The 23,231-nt window shown below is 41.9% G+C and overlaps 1 protein-coding gene across 1 annotated transcript in view; it reads left to right on the top strand.

Moving 5' to 3' along the window:
• The first annotated feature begins 3,759 nt into the window (after positions 1–3,759).
• ROR1 (receptor tyrosine kinase like orphan receptor 1) overlaps positions 3,760–23,231 on the top strand; it is a 192,523-nt gene continuing 173,051 nt past the window's right edge. The window contains exons 1-2 of the mRNA XM_068961244.1: positions 3,760–3,835; positions 4,694–4,765. Coding sequence (XP_068817345.1) covers positions 3,760–3,835; positions 4,694–4,765 — 148 coding nt within the window. The remainder of the gene's footprint in view (positions 3,836–4,693; positions 4,766–23,231) is intronic.

Below are 23,231 nucleotides of genomic sequence, written 5' to 3'. Positions count from 1 at the left end.
TCAAGGCCAAGAATGTTGTGTGTAAACTGACACTTCATACCAGAGATTTTGAAGTCTCCTTCCCACCTTCTTCCCCCAAATGATCACAAACAGAAGCCTTCTTTTACCACAGAAGACAGTGTGCCCCGTTTGTGTGACTGATGCTGGCTGTTTGGAAATTCCCTGTGCAGCTCTCTAAACTCAGTTTCTAAGGAGACTTATCATTCTTACGGGCACAGTCAAGGGAAGATGGAGAGCAATGAGAAGGCCATATGCATTTATTTCTGTTTTAAAAATTTATTTTATTGAAGCATGCATTTGTTCCCAAGCCATTTCTAAGGCTTGTATCTATCTTAGAACTGTGATTTTGGCCAAGTCTCTAGACTGCTATGGGCCTAATTTGCTTCATATGTCAGATGAGGAAGTTGTATCAGATAAGAGGATTAAAATATCTTTTGTTTAAAGCATTGGTGCCTTTTCCATTCACCTGAATATGTAATGCAGAGAAATGTGGAATTGTTCCTGTTGAAGGAGCTATTGCCTGGGTCTCTTGTCTTCTATACCTGCAAATCCTCCAAGGTTCCCTGTAAAGATACCTCCAGAAATCCTTAGGCTTGAGTCATGACCTAGTTGAACTTGTAAGAAATTAGAATACTGAAAATAACACTGTATGACACTTCAGTTTTATATCTAAGGAGAGAAGGACCCACATATGGATTGTCACATTAAAATGTGCACCCCTTTCAAAAAGTTATAAATTTGTGAACTCTGGGCAGGGGGATGCCCCAGAGTGGTTGGTTATTAAAGTGTGACACACAAGCAGCAAAAAACGTGCAAAAAACAAAATACATAGCTTGCTAAATAAGTCTTTGGCCTCTAAGGCCCACCCAGCTATCACACTGTAAACTCAGTGTTACTGGTCAGAAAAGGCCCTCGGATAGCCACTTGTTCCCTCACACTTGGCCTTTGTGACCACAGGGCTGGCCACCAGTCTCGTGAGAATGCTGGTTCATGCCTGCATAACCTCAACTTGTCACTGGATCAGGATACAGGATGTGGCGTGGCTGGGGGCTTCTTGGAAGAGCTTGTGCATCCTGTGAACATGGGGTTGCTCCCTGCCAACTGCTGAGATGAACCAGTAATCCTTGTGGAGAGCACAGGCTTTTATCAATGAGAAGGATTCAAGGCTTATTATTTTTTTTCCTTTGCTCCAAATAACACTCCCACTGTTCAGGCTTAAATACCAAAACCTTACGGTTTGCAGAATCGGTGCCAAAAAGTCACTCATCAGTGAAACTGCAAAGATAATAGCTCCTATTGATCAACTCCAGAGAAGAATGGCTTGCCCTCCTGCAGAGGTCAGGAAAGATAAGGGATGGAGTTTTCTCAAACATGCTGGATTTGCCTAAATTGGATAAAACCACATAGAAACACTGATGTTCTAAGAGAACTGGTGACTGATTCAGGAAAACCTCACAAAATGAAAAGATCGTCTTGGATTAGTAAGGCATGCAAAATAGAGTCTTTCTTAAAGTACAGCAAATGTGTTACTTCAAACTGAAACAGTGACACAGCCACTAAACTGGAGTATATCCATGCAGAGTATGTCCATCTGCCTTTCTAGACAGAGGACGAGGCACGCAAGATCTTGAGTGTCCACTCTATGCTGGGCACCCTCTTGGATGCAGGACACTTTTGGTCGATAATCTGCTCCAGTCCTTACCACATTTCCTATGAGATGCTTGTATTGTGCTCATTTTCCAGATGAGAAAATAGTGGTCAAAAGATGTTAAGTAACTTGGTCCTGATCACAACATTAGTAACTGGCAGAAATTAGTATTTTAATGCAGGTGTGTATTTTCATTAAAAAGTCTACTGTCTCCTAGTTGGCATGTACGAATTTGCTATTATCACAATGATGTTACAAAAAGAGAGGCTGCTAGTCTGGAGTTAAATATCTCATCCTTTTGCCACAGTAAAGAGAGTAAGAGAGGAACTGAATTCATCCCTGGAGGTCCCGTAGGGTCAAGACTGGTGGTCACATCTCTCTAAGGCTGCTGCTGACCTTGGAATCGAGGCTGCTTAAATCAAGATATGCTCAATTTTTCTCACTTAAAGAGTCAGTCTTCTTTTCAGGAGGTGAGGGGGAAGCTTATTAAACATCATTTTTTGTGAGGGACAATTACTAACATTAAACTTTTCACATTAAATAATCCAGCCTTACTTTAAAAAAAAGTAGCCTAAGAAGATATTTGTCAGGGAGAATATTCATACTTAAAACTATTTTATCTGTTTTTATTATCATTTTATCTGAAGAGCTGAACATGTGGTTATCTCAAGGAATAGATCTTGAAGCTGAGAACAAAATTCCTCAGAATCATCACAATTAATGAGGTTATGAATTGAAATTATCTTTTCTGTAGCCCAAGAACTGAGTGGTAATTAGTGTCCAGGGACACGTGGGGGAACAGTTTTACTGTTAGCAGTGCCAAGAATTTATTCATTTGTCATCAGTCTCAAATTATATTCAATCAGCAATTCAAATTCAGGCTAGAAAAACCAAATGACATATAGCTAACTTTCTATAAAATTAATACTGTAAAATGAAACCTATGTTTCTGGCAATTTAGCTGTGAGCAGCAGTAAGATGAAGCTATGAAAATATTGAATGTAAATGCTGTCAAGATCTGGCTTAATCCCACCACTTCCCCACCCTTTGCTTCTTGCCTGAGTGGCCGCCGTGGCTGCCATGCTTCTATTCCCAAGCTCCCTGAAGTCTGGGTACTGGAGTGCTTGATGAGCCTTTTTATAAGAGGAACCACAATAGCCCAAAATACTGCAAACAAGGGGCCTTTATTCAAAGAGCCAAAGTGGGTGGCGGCAGCAGGGGGGTCAGAGTGGAGTTGTGGTTGGAGTCACACGTGGAGGGCTCTAGAATGTAGACAATTAGCACTTCCTGGTAAAATCACCTGCATGAAACACCCATTTCTAGGACAAGTGGTTGATAGCAGGAGCACTGCCTTCTCCTGTGGCTTTCTGTTAAGCAGTTTTCTTACTTGGGCAAATTTTCCTTTTTGGCTTCATATTTTGGAATCCTGTTTGCTCTAAGAGCCCAGCCATAATGCCCATCTGACCTCAGTTCCCCTGAAAAGAATGCATGCTGTTGTTGGCTCAGGATGTGGGAGGTGACCAGGGCCTTTTGGGGTGGGTAGGTTTTGTGTGGCTTGTCTACTTTCTTTCCCACCTGTTTTCTTTCCCACCTGGACAGGGGAAGAAGAAAGCCAAGAAGGTCTGCACAAACCAAACAACTCCTTTGTCTCTGCTGTGCATGGCAGGTTGATTAGAGACTCAGTAGACAAGCTAGAAGTGGCCTCTGCAAGGTCTCAGTGGGTAAACATCCTGTCCTTGGCAAAGCTCACTGATGACGGCATGCGGCTTCTATGGCCATGTGGCAGATGGCCTCCATCAGTAAATAAGGAAATGTAGAAGAGTGTGCTTATCTTGGTGAAAGGGTAAAACCAGAGAGAAGTAAGTGAAAACCAAGTCAGGTTTCAGACTTGACAACTGGGCAGCATGGGCTGCCCGGAGCTGTGTGGGTGGTAGAGTCAGACAGACGTAGGTTTAAATACTAGTTCTTCCTCTGCCTTGCGTTCTATCACAGATCCATTTGCAGTGGCTACCCAAAAAAACGTGTTGAAAGGCTGTAAGGCAGATCCCAGGTTTATAGGCAAAAGGATCCATAATTGATCAATGATATCTGAAGAAAGGGGGTGTGATCGCATGGCTGCCACAGATCTAACGACCCAGTCTCTGGGCTCTCTGAGATCCTGCCTAGCACAAAAGCTCTGTAATACAAGTGTGTGTGTGTGTGTGTGTGTGTGTGTGTGTGTGTGTGTTCATGGCACAAAAGCTCAGTAATACGTGTGTGTGTGTGTGTATGTGTGTGTGTATATGTGTATGTGTGTACATGGCCTAAGGGGAGATTAATGCAATCCTATTAAAATGTGCTAGTAGGATGTGTCATGGGTTAAATATTCAAAAATAAAAGTATTGTTTGTATTTATAGTATATCATAAAAAGTTTTAAAATTTTCATAGTGTATCATGTCCTTAATATTTTAGATTTGCATGTTTGCTTTAATTTATGGTGGTTTTTAAAGTTACCTTTGAATTTTGGTTACCACAAATTACTCTCCATATTCAAATCCTTAGCTGCCATTTGTCTTGACTGAAGGTTTCAATATAAAGAAATCAATCGGTCTATTAAGAGAAATGCTATGAATTCACAAACACAAATGAAACCAGCATCAGGAGCAATGTTGATCTCATGTTTCATGGAAAGACTGTTGACTCTATTAACCTGAGACTGGTCTTTGAACAAGAAAAGGAAGAGTTTGTATTTGATCATGTTTGGTCATTTCTGCAGGTTTGGTTTTTTGTCAATGAAATATTTGTATTTAATTTTCAAGCCTGTGTTTTAAAGGAAAAAATCCTCAAATCTGGCCTCCAGTATGTTTGTCTGGATAGCCTCTATAATACAGGCACCTCTGCCTGGCAGGCTGAGCAGACATTTAAGTTTAATAAGCTATGGGACTGCGTGGTCTCTCTCGGAAGGCAGGGCCTTTGGAAATCTCCTGTAATGCTTCTAACAGTCCATAAGTTACTATATTTAATATTGCCCTTGTCTTTCTCCCCTCCCTTCTCTTTCTTTTCAGAAACAGAGTTGTCAGTCACTGCTGAGTTAGTGCCTACCTCATCATGGAACATTTCAAGTGAGCTCGACAAAGGTACACAGTGGGGACATGCAGGGCGGAAGTGGAGGAGGGGAGGCATGAAACGCCAGGTTTAATCCTGGCATGGCTGTCCTTGAAATCAACTGCTTTTTAGATCACCAGAAGGAGGCAGGGGCCAAAATAAATCCCCTGTTAACTTTGTGATCAGTTAACATTTAATTACTTGGAATTCTATTATTTCTGGAGAGGGTTTTTTTTTTTTTCCCTGCCTCTCTCTTTCCTTTCCCTTCTTCTTCTAAAGAGTTCCACATGGTAAAAATGCTTCAAGATGTGAAAAAGGGTAGTTTCTGACCTTCCTGACACTGCATCCAGTGGATCTTATTTAGAGGATTTGATTCTGCCTGAGCCAGGATTGATCAGAGATGTTTGTTGGGTGACCTTTTACGGTGAGCATTTGATGTTCTTGCAGGGTTCAGGGCAGAGTATCTGGAAGGTTTGTAATTGCCTGCATGTACAGATGGCCACTTCCTGTGTGCAGCTGGAGAACAGGCTCCTGCTATGCGGCTGTTGTAGCATTAATTAAGCCCTACCATATGCTAAGCACTGGCTACTCTATAGAGATCCTATATCCTGGAAGATAAATCAGGCCGTGTTCAAACCCCCTGCAATTGGCTCATCCTACCTTTCCAGCTTATTTCTCTTTAGACTGCTCTTTAATACGTCTCCAGCCAACTTTCTGTTTCATTGTCTATATCCTGTGCTTTTCTGCTTCTGCCTTTTGTCTAAGCTGTTCTTTCCATCTGAGTTACCCTTCTTTCCTTGCTAGTCCCCACTTTCTCCCTCTACTGGGCTTAGTCGCTCAGTCATGTCCAATTCTTTGTGATCCCATAGACTGTAGCCCACCAGGCTCCTCTGTCCCTAGGGATTCTCCAGGCAAGAATACTGGATAGGGTCATCATGCCCTCCTCCAGGGATCTTCCCAACCCAGGGATCGAACCCAGGTCTCCCACATTGTAGACTGATTCTTTACCGTCTGAGCTACCAGGTGACACATTACTTAAGTTTGAGCATATAGTCTATATTAGCCACGGTCTTATCTAATCCCTCAGCAGGAAGTAGCCTTTCTGTATTTGGAACCCCACAGTCTTTTCACTCTCATGCATTGGAGAAAGAAATGGCAACCCACTCCAGTGTTCTTGCCTGGAGAATCCCAGGGACGGGGGAGCCTGGTGGGCTGCCATCTATGGGGTCACACAGAGTCGGACACGACTGAAGCAACTTAGCAGCAGCAGCAGTAGCAGCAGTCTTTTCTTATGTTCATCTCTTAGCATTTTCTTTGTTATATCATGGTGATTTATATAACTGTCTATCTTGCCCTTACACCTGGAAATTCCTTGTAGGTAGGATATCTATTTTTTTTTTCTTTCTCCTGTCTCTATCAAAAAATCTAGTACATACTCTCATTCATAAGAAATTCTCAATAAATATGTGTGGAATGATGAGTGAGTCTTACTGTGTCTAGAGTCATATATATGGATGGGCTATATCCATATATATGTGCAAGAATACTCAGATTCAACAGTCTTATCAAGTTTCTAATTTAATTCAGGCGTGATTCTAGGTTCTGGAATTATAGTGATGAAAGGAGCTCAAAAGTCACTGTCAAAAATTGCCTTTTATGATCAGTTCTCCTTCGTCTGCTTGTGTATTCAATGGGAGTTGGATTTCCTCCCTAAGGAAAGAGACTGTTACTTTATAAGACGATAATAGGCAAGTTTAGTTTGGTGGTTATACTTTTTAGGCATTTTATAGTGGCAGGATGAGGTGAGATGTCTCTTCACCTTAGATCAGAGGACATTTGGGATAATTTTTATTGTCAAATTTGATGTGGACATTCTTTTTCTTTTAAAAAATATTTATTTATTTGGCTGTGTCAGGTCTTAGTTATGACACACTGGCTCCTTAGTTGTGATGAACGGGCTTAGTTGCTTCATGGCATGTGGGATTTTAGTTCCCTGACCAGGAATCAAACCCACATCCCCTGCATTGCAAGGCAGATTCTTAACCATAGATCACCAAGGAAGTCCCTGGACATTCTTTTTCTAAGTAAGAATTAAAACAGAGGCGTATATGTTACACCTCTCCATCTTCAGCACCAAGCACAGTGCTTAGGAGGCAATAGATTTTCAACAAATATTTGTGGATATTTTTAATGGAAAAGAAGAAATAAATGCACTAAATGTGCCTACTCTGTGCCAAGCACTGTGCCAGGGGCTTTCGAGTCTGTGAATTTACTTGGCAAGCTCTTTATGGAACCAACAGAAAAGAGTATATATCTTTGCACATTACATGTTGCTGATCAAGTTCCAGTTATGGCTCTAGAAGGACACAGTGTGTGTGTGCTCAGTCATGTCTGACTCTTTGCAACCCCATGGACTGTAGCCTGCCAGGCTCCTTGTCCATGAAAATTTCCAGGCAAGAATATTGGAGTGGGTTGCCATTTCCTGCTCCAGCGGCTCTTCCTGACCCAGGAATCGAACCCACGTCTCTTGCATCTTCTGCATTGGCAGGTGGATTCTTTACCACTGAGCCACCTGGGAAGCCCCAGAAGGACATCAGTATGTGCTAAAAAGGCAATAAAGCTACCAGTAAGAACCTAGCCTGCCAGACTATGAATTTCTAGCAGACTAGCACTATAATTCGGAGAAGGCAATGGCACCCCACTCCAGTACTCTTGCCTGGAAAATCCCATGGATGGAGGAGCCTGGTTGGCTGCAGTCCATGAGGTCGCTAAGAGTTGGATACGACTGAGCAACTTCACTTTCACTTTTCACTTTCATTCATTGGAGAAGGAAATGGCAACCCACTCTAGTGTTCTTGCCTGGAGAATCCCAAGGATGGGGGACCCTGGTGGGCTGCCATCTGTGGGGTTGCACAGAGTCGGACATGACTGAAGCGATGCAGCAGCAGCAGCAGCACTATAATTATCAGCTGTTGCCCTTCAAGAAAGAAGTCCTATCAAGAGTAGAGAACCTACTGGTCAAAGGGTGAAACTAAGGCAGTGGCCGAACTCCCTTTGATTGGTTATCATGGCCTCCCAGAGAGCTTGGATGACTTTCCAGGGATTCTTGATGTCTTCTTTCTCTAGAAGATATTTAGCATATGATCTCTATTTCCCACTGAGAGTGTAAATGAAAGATAATTGATTTGTTTGTTCATTGAATGATGAAATCTTTATTGCTTCCTACTCTGATCTGGGCATAGTCTGAAGAATCAGGATCAAAAGATGAATCAGACCAAGGTTTCTGTCCTTCATGAACTCAGAGCTGAGAGAGAAAGACTAGTATCTAAAGGCATAATAAAATCTTTCTAGTCAGATAGAGTTGTCAAGGGACATTCCTTCCAATCACAGAGAGATGTTAGTGTAAATATACAAGGGGGAAAAAATCCATCACCAGGCTGGTGTGCAGAAAGAAGAAATCCCCAGGTGCCTGAAATGAAGAGCAAGCAGTGATCAGTGGGAAGGAATGAAACAAAAGACCCTGTGAAAACATGGGAAATATGTATGATTCTTAGGGGGCTGGAGTTTCAGAATCCTATGGGGATGAGAGCTGAGGCAATAGGAAACAAACTCCTTACCGAGGCTGTCAATGAAGAATGAAGGGCCTTACCATGAAAGAAGGGAATTTCTGCCGAAGATTGAGTAGGGAAGTCTATCAACTGTGCTGGCCCACTGGGATCACCCTCAAAAAAATTAAACCCCCAGCCTATGCTCTACATGGGTATGGGGTTGGGGTACTTCTCTTATAGTACACAAGCCACAAACCAAGAAGATAATGTAAAAACTGTGTCTGGAATTGATTAAACTATGAGATCCTGAGAGGGGCAGCCTAAAGCCAAGTCATAAAAATGTCTCAACATTTTTATGTTGCATGGCTTTCCCACAAAAAACAAAATTTAAAAACTCAAAACCACAAAACAACAAAACTCCTGATGTTAAGTGTACTTTTAAATATTTTAGTGTGTAAAAGAGAGGGAAAAAGCCACCATGAGTGAGAGTCCGACAAAAGACGTGGAGAAGTTCCTATCTTAGCAACTACAGGCAATAGATCAATTTGAGAGAGTAAGTATGTTTAACATGTTTTCTGGTAAAAGAAGAAATAGAAACCATAGGGCAAGTACAGGATAAGATGATCGAAAAGTAGACATTTTACATGAGCTAAATAGAAATTCTGTAATTTAAACATATAGTTATAGAAATTAAAAATTCATCAAATGGGTTAAACAGTGGATGTACTCAGCTGTAGAGAGAAATGGTGAACTGAAAGATAGATTCAAGATAATACGGTAGTTCAGAGATTAGCGCATCACCTTAACCATTCCCTCACCTGCTTTTCCCCACAGTGCTTAGACAGACACGAAAACAGCATTCCGGCTTTGGTGGACTTTGCCTTCTAGAGGGAGAAACAGACAGTTATGAGTCCTTTCATTGACCCCATTGACCATGCTATCAACAATACCTCAAAACATTTAATGTGGGGGTGCCATATCACCCCATATCTGTTTTGCTGCAAATCCTTACCAGGCTGTATTGACATCATCAATTCTGTGCCCATCTCTTTTCAAGTCAGGGCTCTCTTATCCTTTGGCAGCTCTTATTGCCCAACACAGTGCCTGGTGTGTAGTGGAAAACATGTGTTAAATTGTATGGGTTCCAACACCATCTGTGCCAATTTATAGTTATTATGTGTGAATTCCTACTCGGGGTGGGGCGCTTGCCAAGCATGTGAAGGCATCATTTGAATTCACAGCATTCTGTGCAGTAGAACAGACAGGCATCTGAGGCTCAAGGGGGTTAAAGAACTCGGCTGAAGGGCAAAGCTGATGAGTGGTAGTGCCAGGATTCCCACCAAGGCCTCCAGGCCAAGTCCAGGGAGCCATGCCCAACATGGCAGCTGATTACGCTGTCCCCCTTGCATTCATATCCCCTCCTCCAGGGGGACAATTGCCCTTGCATGGAGCAGAAGTAAAATAAAAGGCTGTCACTTGGTATTCTCTAACGCCTTTCTGTTCATCGACCTGCTCTATTCCACTTGTGATCCCAGACTGGCTTCTCAGCTCTGTTTCACCCATCAGTCCCACTCTGGTTCCCCAGCTTCATGCTGATCCTGGTTTTCTGTTAAATGAGTCCAGTCAGTGGCATTAAACAGTTACCTGTTTATCCTTTCCAACAGGAAATGAAATTTAAAAGAGACAAGGCCACCCGGGAAGAGCCGTTGAAAGCTACTGTTGATGGGGCACAGGGGTAATTTCTGAAACAAATGCTTCAGAACCAAGTGCCTCCTAAAATAAATCGATCTACAGGGGCCTAACCTCAGCTTCCCCATGGGGGTTTTGGGGTGGGGCGTGAGGAGGGCCTCTTTCCTCCTCTTCCATTTTCAGTCACATGAGGTCTCAGAGGTTCTCTATAGAAAGCCAAATGTTTCTTTTGGAGAAAGCACTGGAAATTGCACCCGTAGGTAGCAGAAAGGGAGGGAGCCTCAGCTTAAAAAAAAATACTGAGGCCTGATTCCAACTGCCAATAGTTCTCTGTGCTGACAGACCAGATTTGGGGGTATTTTGTCCTGCTTTGCTTTTTTAAGAGCCAGCTTTCTCTACCAGCTCAGAGCTTTACACATAGCAGGGAGGCATACAGCAAGGTTCTTATGAGCATGAACTCTGGAGTTACTATGACTCTGAGCTTTTGAGCTTCCTTTTGCTCACCTGTGCAGCAGAGGCCTTGGTTTCTATCAGCCGAGATGGTTTTCCTGGCCAACTAACACATCTGTGGGTCACTCTTGGGTTGTGCCCTAGCATACCTGCTTGCATGGTTGCAGTAGATGGATACATGCTGGCCTCAGCCCCTTAGCTCACTGTCAGGGGCTGTGGCCTTGACTCAGGGAGTGGTTGCTTCTTCTTGTCCCCCCTCTCTGTTACTAGATTTGTCCTTGGTACATAAAGAGTCTATTTAAATTACATTGGAGCTTGGTTCACAGCTAGACCTCATGGGGCAATTGAGTCCTTTCCTTGTCTTCTAATTATGTGTTTCTGGAGCAGGGGCAGTGGGTGAAGGGGCCAGAGATGGATGAACTGGATCACGAGCCTTGGTACTTGGCAAGCTAAAGTATAGTCCTCCTAGGACTAGCAGCTTGTCAAAAGAATTTCTGGGGATATCCATGTGGTATTCTAAACCACCCAGGTTCAACAGGCTTTAACCTTATGCATTGTCTTCTAAATATTGATAGCACTGTTTCCTTTGAAAGACTGATATCATCCTGCCAGTGCAAAAGCACTTGGAGGCTATATAACCCTTATATAGAAAATGGGAGAAGTAGTATCACTCCAAAGGGTTACATAGAGTCTAAAGTCCCACCCAGGTGGCTCAAATGGTAAAGAATCTGCTTGCAATGCAGGAGACCAGGGTTCAATCTCTGGAAAAGGGAATGGCTACCCATTCCAGTATTCTTGCCTGGAGAACTCCATGGACAGGGGAGCCTGGCAGGCTGCGGTCCATGGGGTCACACAGAGTCAGACACAACTGAAGTGACTAAGCACACACGCATGCATCCACTCCAGGATTCTTGCCTGGAGAATCCCATGGACAGGGGAGCTTGGCATGCTACAGTCCATGGGATCACAAAGAGTTGGACACGCCTGAGCAACTAAGCATGCACACACGCACAGTCCCACCACAGTCTCTAGAGCAAATAGCTACTCACTGCAGGTAATGCTATTGCCCCCACCCCTTCTTATTCCCAAGGGGAGGGTAGTATGATCCATTGACTGAGCACTTGACAGAAAACTTAGAATCTCCTCACAGCTCAAATCCACAACCAGTTCAGTGACTTGTCAATTTACCTTTGGACATCAATGTTCTCACCTATAAATCCTATCAATCCTTCTTCTATAAGGCTTCGGGTCCAGTATGATAGCCACCAGCCACCTGTAGCTGTTGAGTACTTAAAATTTGGCCAGTCCAGAATGAGATTAGTAAGACTATAAAACCTAAACCAGATTTCAGTGGCTTATCTCATTGGAAAAAGACTTAAAATACCTTATTAATAACTTTTTTATTGACTATATAAATCAATCACTTAAACGGTTATAGAAACCCAATCATTAAAATGATCATTTCTCATATATCAAATTTAGTGAAATACACAGGAAAACTCAGCCTGGTGCTCTGTGATGACCTAGCGATGTGGGATAGGGGGCTGGAAGCGAGGTTCAAGAGGGAGGGGATATATGTATGCTTATGACTGATTCACATTGTTGTATGGCAGAAAACAGCACAACATTATAAAGCAATTATTCTCCAATTAAAAATAAATTTTAATGAGGTGGATGAAACTGGAGCCTATTATACAGAGTGAAGTAAGCCAGAAAGAAAAACACCAATACAGTATACTAACACATATATATGGAATTTAGAAAGATGGTAATGATAACCCTGTATGTGAGACAGCAAAAGAGACACAGATGTTTAGAACGGACTTTTGGACTCTGTGGGAGAGGGAGAGGGTGGGATGATTTGGGAGAATGGCACTGAAACATGTATACTATCATGTAAGAAACAAACAAAAAAAATTTTAAAAGGAAGCAGCAGCAACTATATATATGTATATATATTATTAAAATTAATTTCACCTGATCTTTTTTAATGTGGCTACTAAACAATTGAAAATTACACATGTCACTCGCATTATAATTCTGTTCAAAGCTGCTGCTCTAGTGAACCAACCGCTAGAACCTCAGATGAATCTCCTAACCTATGTTTTCACCTTGCAACATGAGGAGATGTTCTTATGTCCATGCAAGATTTAATGTTCTAGGAATTGGTTTTTATTAAAAGACATTTTTTGAAAACTGATTGTGTGTGTGTGTGCTTCAGTTGCTTCAGTCGTGTCTGACTCCTTGCGACCCCATGGACTGTAGCCTACCAGGCTCTTCTGTCCATGGAATTCTCCAAGAATACTGGAATGGGTTGCCATTTCCTCTTCCAGGGATCTTCCAGACCTAGGGATTGAATCTGTATCTCCTACATCTCCTGTTTGGCAGACATGTTCTTTACCATTAGTGCCATCTGGGAAGCCCCAATTTTGTGTATGTATAATGCTTAAAAATATGTCAAATATTTTATGTGGAATGGATAAGCATTATTGATTATAATCTGATCATTAATGCTCAAAGAAAGGCTATATTTCAAATAATCTCCCTCCTGTGGAGAAAAACTTTGTAGGTTAGAAGTCCAAAGTGTAATGGTTACATGAAGGATAGCAATGGGACTCCAGAACAAGTGAGGAAACCCCAGCTCAGGCAGATGTTGGGTATATTCGAGCAGGGCTCTGATGATCCAGCGTTGCCTCTGACTCTCAGACTTCACTCTGCACTGTTCTCTCTTGCTGTCTCTGTTCCACTGGCTTCCTTTAGTTTCCTCTAACAAACAAAGCACTTCCCTCACCAATGGCACTGTCCAGAATCCCCTTTCTCTTGCTTTCTCCCTCCTTTGTGTCTTGACCTAATTGTCATCTCCTCAGATAAACTTTTCCTGGTCACCCATAGTTTCCTTTTGCTTTATAATGATTTTAAAAAGTAGGGGGAAATCTGGTCTGGGTTTGGAAGCAGTGAGACAAATACCTTCTTGATAAGGAAGCAAAGGAGCTTCTTGCTGACTCTACTGCGTCTGCTCTACCCCTCACTGACTCAATACAAGGTTTCAGTCCCTTTGCCTGGAACCCAGCATGGAAGCATGTGACATGGAAATCATTTCCTCTTCAACCAAGCTCCTCTCTCCAGGACTCTTGTTAATCCGCTTTACTTGACAAGTCCTTTCACTTTAGGGAAGGGAACCTCCAAGACGAGAACTGTGGGATTTTGTCATAAAAGAGAACAGAAAGGACCCTTTATGGATAATCTTGATCCTTCAAAGCCTGCTCCAAGGGGAGAAGTTGACCACTGGACACCAGCCCTGGGGCAGAAGGAGTCAGCCTCCCATTCAGTACTCTGTCCAGTCCGTCACTCCAGTTCTAGCACCGGCTCTCAGCACCACTCCCTTCCATCAGCCTTCTCTCCCTTCCCGGGTGTGCTCCTGTCAGTGGGGCTTTCAGCTGAGAGGCCTGGGCCCTCGGGTGTTCTGCAAATGGCCAGCATGGCTGTGTGAGGGGCACAGAGCTCCCCCTTCCCAGCAACTACAGCCCAGTTGAGACAGAGCGGCAATCGAACCAGCCTGGAGATGTTTATGCTCCTGTGCTTACCATTTAGAACCAGGATCGAGAGTAAGCTACCTCCTATCGTGGGTCTCAGATCCCTTGCTCCCTTGGTACTATTTTCAGCGTATACGTGGGTGTGTGCTCTGTCATTTCAGTCATGTCTGACTCTTTGTGACCCTATGGACTGCAGCCCATGAGGCTCTCTGTCTATGGGATTCACAGGCAAGAATACTACAGTGGTTGCCATGCCCTCCTCCAGGAGATCTTCCCAACCCAGGGGTTGAACCTGCATCTCTTACATCTCCTGCGTTGGCAGGTGGGTTCTTTACCACTAGTGCCACCTGGGAAGCCCTTTCCTTGCAAAGACAAATCACAGTCTTGCATTGATAAGTAATCAGGACGCAGCAGAGAGAACATTTCTTGATACTCCCAGGCAAGCTTTGTCTTTGTCTGATGTCTTCGATGATTGGATTTAAACCTGCCTACTTCGAGACCTTCCTGAGCACCCACTTCAGAAATGGCTTTGGAATTTGGCCTCAAGCTGCTTCTAGAAACTTGTGGACTAGAGTCCTACTCACAGGGATTATAGGAGGCCTTTGTAGTCCTGGGCCTACAGGACCGGTCAACCTTTGTTTGAGCACTCGAAAGGACATTTGGACTGAGAGGCCTCTTGCTTGACAAGGGAGGGAGAAGAGACTCTACAAAGTGCCATGAGGCTCCTGCCCCAGCATCCGTCGCTCCACCCGCTCCTCTCCTTGCTGTGTTCTGGAACCAGCCACTCATGGTTCCCCATCCTATTTCAAGCCACTGTGAAAACTCTGCTATTCGCTATGGTAAGAGTGCCCTCCCACCCATTTGCCACCCTTAAATACCCTGTACAGATTCATCACTTGGAATAAATCTTTCCTGACCCCACCTTCCCCCACAGAAATTCACATCTTACTCTGTGAGGGAAGTGGTCATACCCCACTGGACTGCTGGGGAATGCTGATTCCACATATATATTTTCATTTTCATTCTCCTTCCTCTCTCATGCGAGGAATATGCATTAAGCATCTTTTTCATGTCAAAGAAAGCCCTCATGGCCCAGCCGTTCTAGTAGGAGGGTCAGTCAGGAAGGGCACTATGGAAAGTGCTTTCAGAGCCACAAGAGTAGCTTGCCAGGCTGTGAACCCCTTGACAGCAGAAGTTAAGTATTATTTCTGTGTCCCTGTAGCTCTAACTCTAGTCAGTTCAGTTCAGGCGTTCAGTCATGTCCAACTCTTTGCGACCCCATGGACACCAGGCTTCCCTGTCCCTCACCAACTCCCGGAGCTTGCTGAAACTCATGTCCATCAAATTGGTACAGATGTTTGAATAGATAAATAAATGAGTGGTGAAAATCAGAACATCAGAATTGAAAGGAACTTTAGAGTCATTGTCCTCTAACACTGCTAGTCTCAGAATCACCTGGAGAGATCCAGGTTCACTGAAGCAGACAAGACCCTAAGCCTCTATAGTTAAATCAGCTTCCCAGGTGATTCTGATTCTCATCAAAGTTTGAGGTCCCCTGATAGACCTGTAGGTCTTAACCCCCGCTGTGATTGGGATGATTTTAAAAGTTGTTAATACCTAGGTCTGGGCTTCCATGGTGGCTTAGATGGTAAAGAATCCACCTGTAATGCAGGCGACCCATGTTCGATTCCTGGGTCAGGAAGGTCTCCTGGAGAGGGAATGGCTACCCATTCCAGCATCCTTGTCTGGAGAATCCCATAAACCTAGGAGCCTGGTGGGCTACAGTCCATGGGGTCTCAAAGACTGAGTGACTAACATTCAATGCCTAGGTCTGTTCCCCACCCCCATTCTCATTTCACTCTTCTCATACACAGTCTGATTTGAGGGCTTTAAAAGCTCTCTGGGTGATTCTAATGTGCAGCGAAGCTGGAGAACCACTGGTATAGAATTCTAGGCTAATCTACAGATCTTACCATAAAGTTCTAACAAGTTAGGTACAGATGCTTGGAACTTTCTCCATTTCTGTCCTTAATTTTCTGAGGTAATACAGAGAAGAATTGGGCTTCGAGTGAGAAGTCCTTGGTTTATATTTGAGCTCTGTGGCTAACTCAATTTCTTGAAAATTGTGCTTTACTTTCGAGTTGTTTTTTTTTTTTTCTGCCTTTTTTTAATCTGTAAAATGGGAGAGAACACCAGTCTGCCAGGTTGTCTTGAGTACAAATGTGATGACAAAGGTAAGAGGGCTGAGTTAGGTCCCAGACCTGACTATTAATAAATAAATATAGAGATAGATTGACACTGATATTGACTTGACATACTTTTGAAGATGTCTGAATGAGTTGGCATAATTCCATCACTTATTTTATGTGGCCATAGAGAATAATATTTTCCTGCCTTATAAAGTAACACCGCAGTTGCCATATACTGAGAGTTTTTTAGGTACCGTAAACACATAAAGTGACTTACATGTATTATTGCATCTAATCCTCATGATAATTCTAAGAGATACTATGTCCATTTTATGGATAAACAAACTGAGCCATAGACAAATGTAATTCACTGAATAGTGCCCCCCCCAAAATATATATCCATGTCCTAATCCCCGGATCCTATTAAATTTTTATTATTTATAAAAAGGTGTTGGTGATGTAATTAAATTAAGAAAAGGACCTTGAGGGGAGATCATCCTGCATGTCGAGATGGGCCCTAACTGTCTACAGGTGTCCTTATGTGGCAGAGGGAGATTTTCTACAGACCCACAGGGGAGGCTGCAGAGATTGGAGTGATGGAGCCACAGCCCAGCAATGCCCCAGAAGATGAAAAGAGGCAAGGAATGAATATGGTCCCCAGAGGGAGCAGGGTTCTGCCTGATTTTGGACTTGCAGCCTCCAGAATTGTGACAGAATAAATTTCTGCTGTTTTAAGCCACCCAGTTTGTAGTAATTTGTTACAGCAAAATCAGGAAACTAATAAAAGCAATTTCAACAAGTTGCCCAATATCGTAAGCTGTGAAACTAGAATTCAAACCCATGTCCTTACCCCAATATAGTCTAATGCCTCCAAACTGAATTGGAATTTGTACTAGAATATGTTAGATTCATTTGCTCGACAAATGTATATTGCGTGCCTACCATGGGCAAGGCCTTTTCTAGGGTCTGAAGATGCAATAATGAACAAAACAGAAATGGTCTTGCCTTCAGAAACTCTAAAGAATCCGCTTGCAATGCAGGAGATACAGGAGACGTGGTTCAATCCCTGGGTCAGGAAGATCCCTTGGAGAAGGAAATGTCAACCCACTCCAGTATTCTTGCCTAGAGAATTCCATGATCAGAGGAGCCTGGCGAGCTACAGTCCGTGGGGTTGCAAAGAGTTGGACAGGACTGAGGGACTAAGCACACATACACTCTAAATTCAAGAGACATTTTAACAATTAATTTACACATGTGCTATACTAAAAATAATTTAATTGAACCTGTGATAGATGATATAAAGGAGAATTATGAAAGCATAGTTGTATAAAAACAGACTGTAACCCTGGGACAAAGGGTTTTCACATCCTCTTTGGCTAGGCCCAGCTAATAGCCACCCGAGGTCAGGGTTGCTCTGCAGCTTTTCTGGCCTGTTTCCTGGGAGGTAACACATCTACAGCTTCATTTTAGTCCTCCTGCTCTTCAGGAGAAGCCAGTCCAGATACAAGGCAGGTCTCTTGCTTGGGATAAGGCACACAATAGAAGGAAGGCAGTAAGGCCTTCATCAGGCAGTGAGCTCGGCAACCCATTACAGACATCATTCTGAGGCAGTGGAGTGTGGGCAACTGCTTTTAGACAAGGTTGGAAATTTTTGCATTCCTGTGCCAGGTAAGATTTCCTGTAGGGCCCTGAGAAGCTCACTAATCATCTCTTTAGTTCCAAGTGATATTACTTCAGGGCAGTTCCTGTCAAGGCCCCATGCTTTAATATCTCTTGGCTTGGGTTTATTCCATCAAATGCTTCATTTGCTTTGAAAAAATGCCCTGAGCCTCAGCTGGCCCAGCAGCTTAGGAAGTTCAATTCACCGCGTGCCTCAGAGGGCTCCTAGCTCTGACCCTGATTGCTGCAACTAAGACTAACATTTTCTGACCATTTTCTGCAAATGATTTCATTTTGGGGGCCCTACGTCAACCCTGACCCACTCCAGGCTTTGCAGTACAGTTGTGTAGAATACCAGTTGATTTGCAAGAATTCTGTATCCCTGGCCTTTACTTATCCTCTGAAATCAGAAAGCTGTGTTTTCCTGGAGATCCTTTCCAGGTCTCTAATTTCAGTCCTTTCCCCCAACTCTTATATTCACTTATTCATTCAACAGGTTTTTATAGAGTGCTAACTGTGTGCCAGGCATTGTAGTAAAACAGAGCGGTGAAAACACAAAATTTCTCTTGTGAGCTTCACTTCCTGGTGGTATTAGCAAATTCCTGTGTGGAAAGTTCTATTCCAGCTAATCCTTCTTGAATTCCCTCTCTACCCCAGGCACTGTATTAGACATTTTACTCACAATACCATCCCATTTAATGTGCCATCAAAACCCCGTGAGGTAGGTAAGTATTATGTCCATTTTTCTAGGCAGGAAAATAAACTTAGAGAGGTAGAGTGACTCAGCTCATAAATGGCAGAGCCAAGAGTCAAATCCAGATTTTTCTGACCTCAAAGTCCATACGCTCCATGACTACCTAGTTCTAAAGTAATAATCCATGATTATTGGAAGGTAAAAAAGAATGGCATTATAAGCTTACAAAAATCCTTTCTGGAAGAGGGTATTCTTAGTTACCCTTAGGTGATTTTTCTAATATGTGTTTTTCCTCTAATTTCCACATTTTCTTCAATAAATATCCTGTACTCTTCTAGTCAGATAAAATATAAGTAGAATACATAAGAAAATAGAAAACAAGTACTCAAATACATGGACTTGCATGTTCATAGTAACACTATTAATGATAACCAGAAGATAGAAACAGTCCAGATGTCCATTCAGCTCAGTTCAGTCGCTCAGTTGATGTCCACTAGTGGATGACTACACTGACCAACTGTGGTATGCACACAACAGAATATTACTCAGCCATGAAAATGAGTGGAATACTGATACAGGTTCAGAATGGATGGACCTCAAAAATGTTACACTAAGTGAAAGAAGTCAGATGCAAAAAGTTCCATGTTCCATTCATGTAAAAAGAAAAAAAATCCAGAATACTTCAATACCTAGAGATTGAAAATGAATAGGTTGTTTGCCAGGGGCTGGGATGAGGGAGAATAAGAACTGCTTAACAAGTCTGGGATTTCTATTTTGGAAGTAGATAGAAGCGGTGGTAGTATAACAATGCAAATATACTAAATGACACTGAATTTTGTATTTCACTTTAAAATGGTTCCTTTCACATTATTTGAATTTTGCCTAAATAAAAATAAGAAAATTCAAAATAAGCAAAAGAGACATTGATACGCTTTTATCCTATTATTCTTTACTGCTGGTACTGTGAGGGCTATAAAAAAGAATTTGAAATCTCCATGCCAGGGCTGTTTTTATTTAGTGTTGCAGCCTCTAATCCAAGTAAGAGTCTTGGCCTGGCCACTAACTAAAGTAACTTGGGCCAGTCACTTAGCCTCTTGGAACTTTAGTGCCCTCATCTGTCACACAGAATAATGTCCACTGACATCATTATCAGATCCTAATGAGATAATGTTGTGCTCTGCAAACTGTAAAGTGACTTACATTAATTCTTTGTTTTTACATCAAGAACCACTAAATAGGGACTTCCCTGGCTGTCCAATAGTTAAGATTCCATATTTTCATTGCAGGGGGCATGGGTTCGATCCCTGGTTAGGGGATTAAGATCCCACATGCCATGTGGTGTGGCCAAAAAAAAAGAACCACTAAGTTACTAGAAATCATCTCCAACTGCTTATCAAGTATGTGTGTTAAAAGAATCATGAAAACAAAAGTAAGTGGTGAAATCTTGGTAACGTGTGTGTATTGAAGTGTGTGTGCTAGTCACTGCAGTTACATCTGACTCTTCGTGACCCCATGGACTGTAGTGCACCAGGCTCCTCTGTCCATGGAATTTCCCAGGCAAGAATACTGGAGTGGGTTTCCACCTCCTTTTCCAGGGGATCTTCCCAACCCAGGGACTGAACCTGGGTCTCCTGCATCGCAGGCAGATTCTAATGCTTTTTGTTGTTGACGTTGTTTTTTATTTGTGAGTGTTTTGTTCTTGCCTTTGTGATAAAGTCTATTCAGGTAAATACAAATGTTTTGGCTAGGGATGGGGGAGAAGGCGAGGTTTAGATAACAGGATACGTGCACCCCAATGTTCATTGCAACACTATTTGTAATAGCCAAGACATGAAAGCAATCTAAATGTCCATTACAGATGAGTGAATACAGATGTGGTATGTGTGTGTATATATATATACACACATACATATGGATATATGTGCATATGTGTATGTATATCCAGTATATATGTGTGTGTGTACACATACACACACTGTAATGTTACTCAGCTATAAAAAAGAATGAAATAATGCCATTTGTAGCAACATAGATGGACCTAGATATTATCATACTAAGTGAAGTAAGTCAAAGATAAATATCATATGATATTGCTTATATGTGGAATCTAAAAAAAAAACGATGCAAATGAAATTATATACAAAATAGAAACAGACTCACAAACATTTAAAAAAAAAATTATGGTTACCAAAGAAGAAAGGGGAAGCAGAGAGATAAATTAGGAATTTGGGATTAACATATGCAAACTACTATATATAAAATAACTAATGACCTACCTAATAGCTACCTAATAGCATAGGAAACTATTCTCAGTATTTTGTATGCTTCCCAGGTGGCTCAGTGGTAAAGAATCTGCCTGCTAATGCAGGAGACACAGGAGATGTGAGTTTGATCACTGGGTTAGGAAATTCCCCTAGAGGAGGAAATGGCAACCCACTCCAGTATTCTCGCCTGGAAAAATCCCATGGACAGGCTACAGTCCATAGGGTTGCAAAGAGTCAGACAGGACTGAGCAACTGAGCATTACACACACATATGGAAAAAGAATCTGAAAAAGAATTTATATATAGATGTATGTGTGTTTGTGTGTGTACGTAGCTGAATCACTTTGCTATATACCTGAAACTAACACAACATTGTAAATCAACTATATTTTAATTTTTTAAAATCTATCTGCATATTTACAGTCCCTAGCAACAGTGTAGGAGAATATGCCATTCTACTTATTTTCACTTGAACTAAGTGTTATCATTTTCTGAGTCATTGTCAATTTTAAAAGCAAAAATAGAATGTCACTGTTATTTTAACTTTCATTTCTTTGATAACTAAGTAAGGTTGAATTTTTTTCTCCATTCAGTGACATTTTTTTCTTCAATGAATATTCATTCCTTTTTCTCACTTTATTAATGTATTTATCTTTTTTATTGCTTTGAAATCTGCACCTTTAAAAATAGTTTTTAATTTTGCTATGGTATGTGTATCTTTTTCATATAGATAACTTTTAACTTTACAAAAGCAAATCTAGCAGTCCTTTCCTTCATTATTTTTTACTTTGGTGTCATGGTTAGGAAGGCCTTTTCTTCCCCAGGGTTATAGAAGGATTTACATTTTCTTGAAGATATTATAAGTAAACACTTCCTTTTCAAAATCTGGATCAAGTTGAATAATATTTCCAGCCCTAGAGAGAGCAACAAATTAATCTAGTGCCAGAGTCAACCGTATCTCCCAGATGAACTGCCCCTTAGATGGACAACAAGCTGTGGAATATTCTTAAAAAGATGGGAGCATCAGACAGCTTACCTGTCTCCTTTGAAACCTGAATGTGGGTCAAGAAGCAACAGTTAGAACTGGACATGGAGAAACTGACTGGTTCAAAATTGGGAAAGGAGTACATCAAGGCTGTTACCCTGCTTATTTAATTTATATGCAGAGTACAGCATGCAAAATACTGGGCTGGATGAATCACAGGCTGGAATCAAGATTGCCAGAAAAATATCAATAGCCTCAGATATGCAGATGATACCACTTTAATGGCAAAAAGCAGAGGTACTAAAAAGCCTCTTGATGAGGGTGAAAGAGGAGAGTGAAAAAGCTGGCTTAAAACTCAACATTCAAAAAACTAAGATCATTGCATCTGGTCCCATTACTTCATGGCAAATAGAAGGGGAAAAGTGGAAGCAGTGACAGATTTTTATTTTCTTGAGTTCCAAAATCACTATAGACAGTGACTGCAACCATGAAATTAAAAGACGCTTGCTCCTTGAAGGAAAACTGTGACAAACCTATACAGCACATTAAAAAACAGAGACAACACTTTGCTGAGCAAGGTCCATATAGGCAAAGCTACATAATTTTTCCAGTAGTCCTGTATGGGTGTGAGAGTTGAACCATAAAGAAGGCTGAGCGCCAAAGAACTGATGCTTTTGAATTGTGCTAGAGAAGACTCTTGTGAGTCCTTTGGACTACAAGGAGATTAAAACAGTCAATCCTAAAGGAAATCAACTGTGAATAGCCGCTGGAAGGACTGATGCTGAAGCTGAAGTTCCAAGACTTTGGCAACCTGATGTGAAGAACTGACTCATTGGAAAAGACCCTGATGCTGGCAAAGATTGAAAGCAAGAGGAGAAGTGGGCAGCAGAAGATGAGATGGTTTGGTAGGATCACCGACTCAAAGGACATGGGTTTGAGCAAACTCCAGGACACAGTGGAGGACAGAGGAGCTTGGTGTTCTGCTGTTCATGGGGTTGCAAAGTGTCAGACGGGATTCAGTGACTGAACAACAATATCATATAACCCAGTCTTCTAGTTGATTCCTAACTCTGTTCTAAAAGCCTCATACATGATTCTACCCTGACCTTCTATATGAACACTTTCTGATTAGAAAGCTTTTACATGAGCACTTTCTTTAGTGACATTATAGAAGCCTATTCTATTCTTCCTTTTGAGAAGTTCTAAACTTAGGATGGTCTTTCTTATGCTGAACCAACTGGCCTTCATTTTCACACTTCCTACCATGTCTATACCTTGTCAGAAAAGTGGATGAAAGCTGCTCTTCATAGTCATATTGGCCTTATTTCCACTCTGGTGCCCAGTAGCTGTATGGTCTTCAGTCAATTACTTAACCTCTTGGAGCCTAATTTTTTTATCACCTATAAAACAAGGATTCAAAAATTCCTATTAATACACATTCTAACTGTGAGCACTTAACAAGCTGAGCAGTTGTGTGTTGTCATTTA

This window comes from Capricornis sumatraensis, chromosome 2, assembly GCF_032405125.1.
Source record: "Capricornis sumatraensis isolate serow.1 chromosome 2, serow.2, whole genome shotgun sequence".
Taxonomy (NCBI): Eukaryota; Metazoa; Chordata; class Mammalia; order Artiodactyla; family Bovidae; genus Capricornis; species Capricornis sumatraensis.
This window is presented reverse-complemented; position numbering and strand designations above follow the sequence as displayed.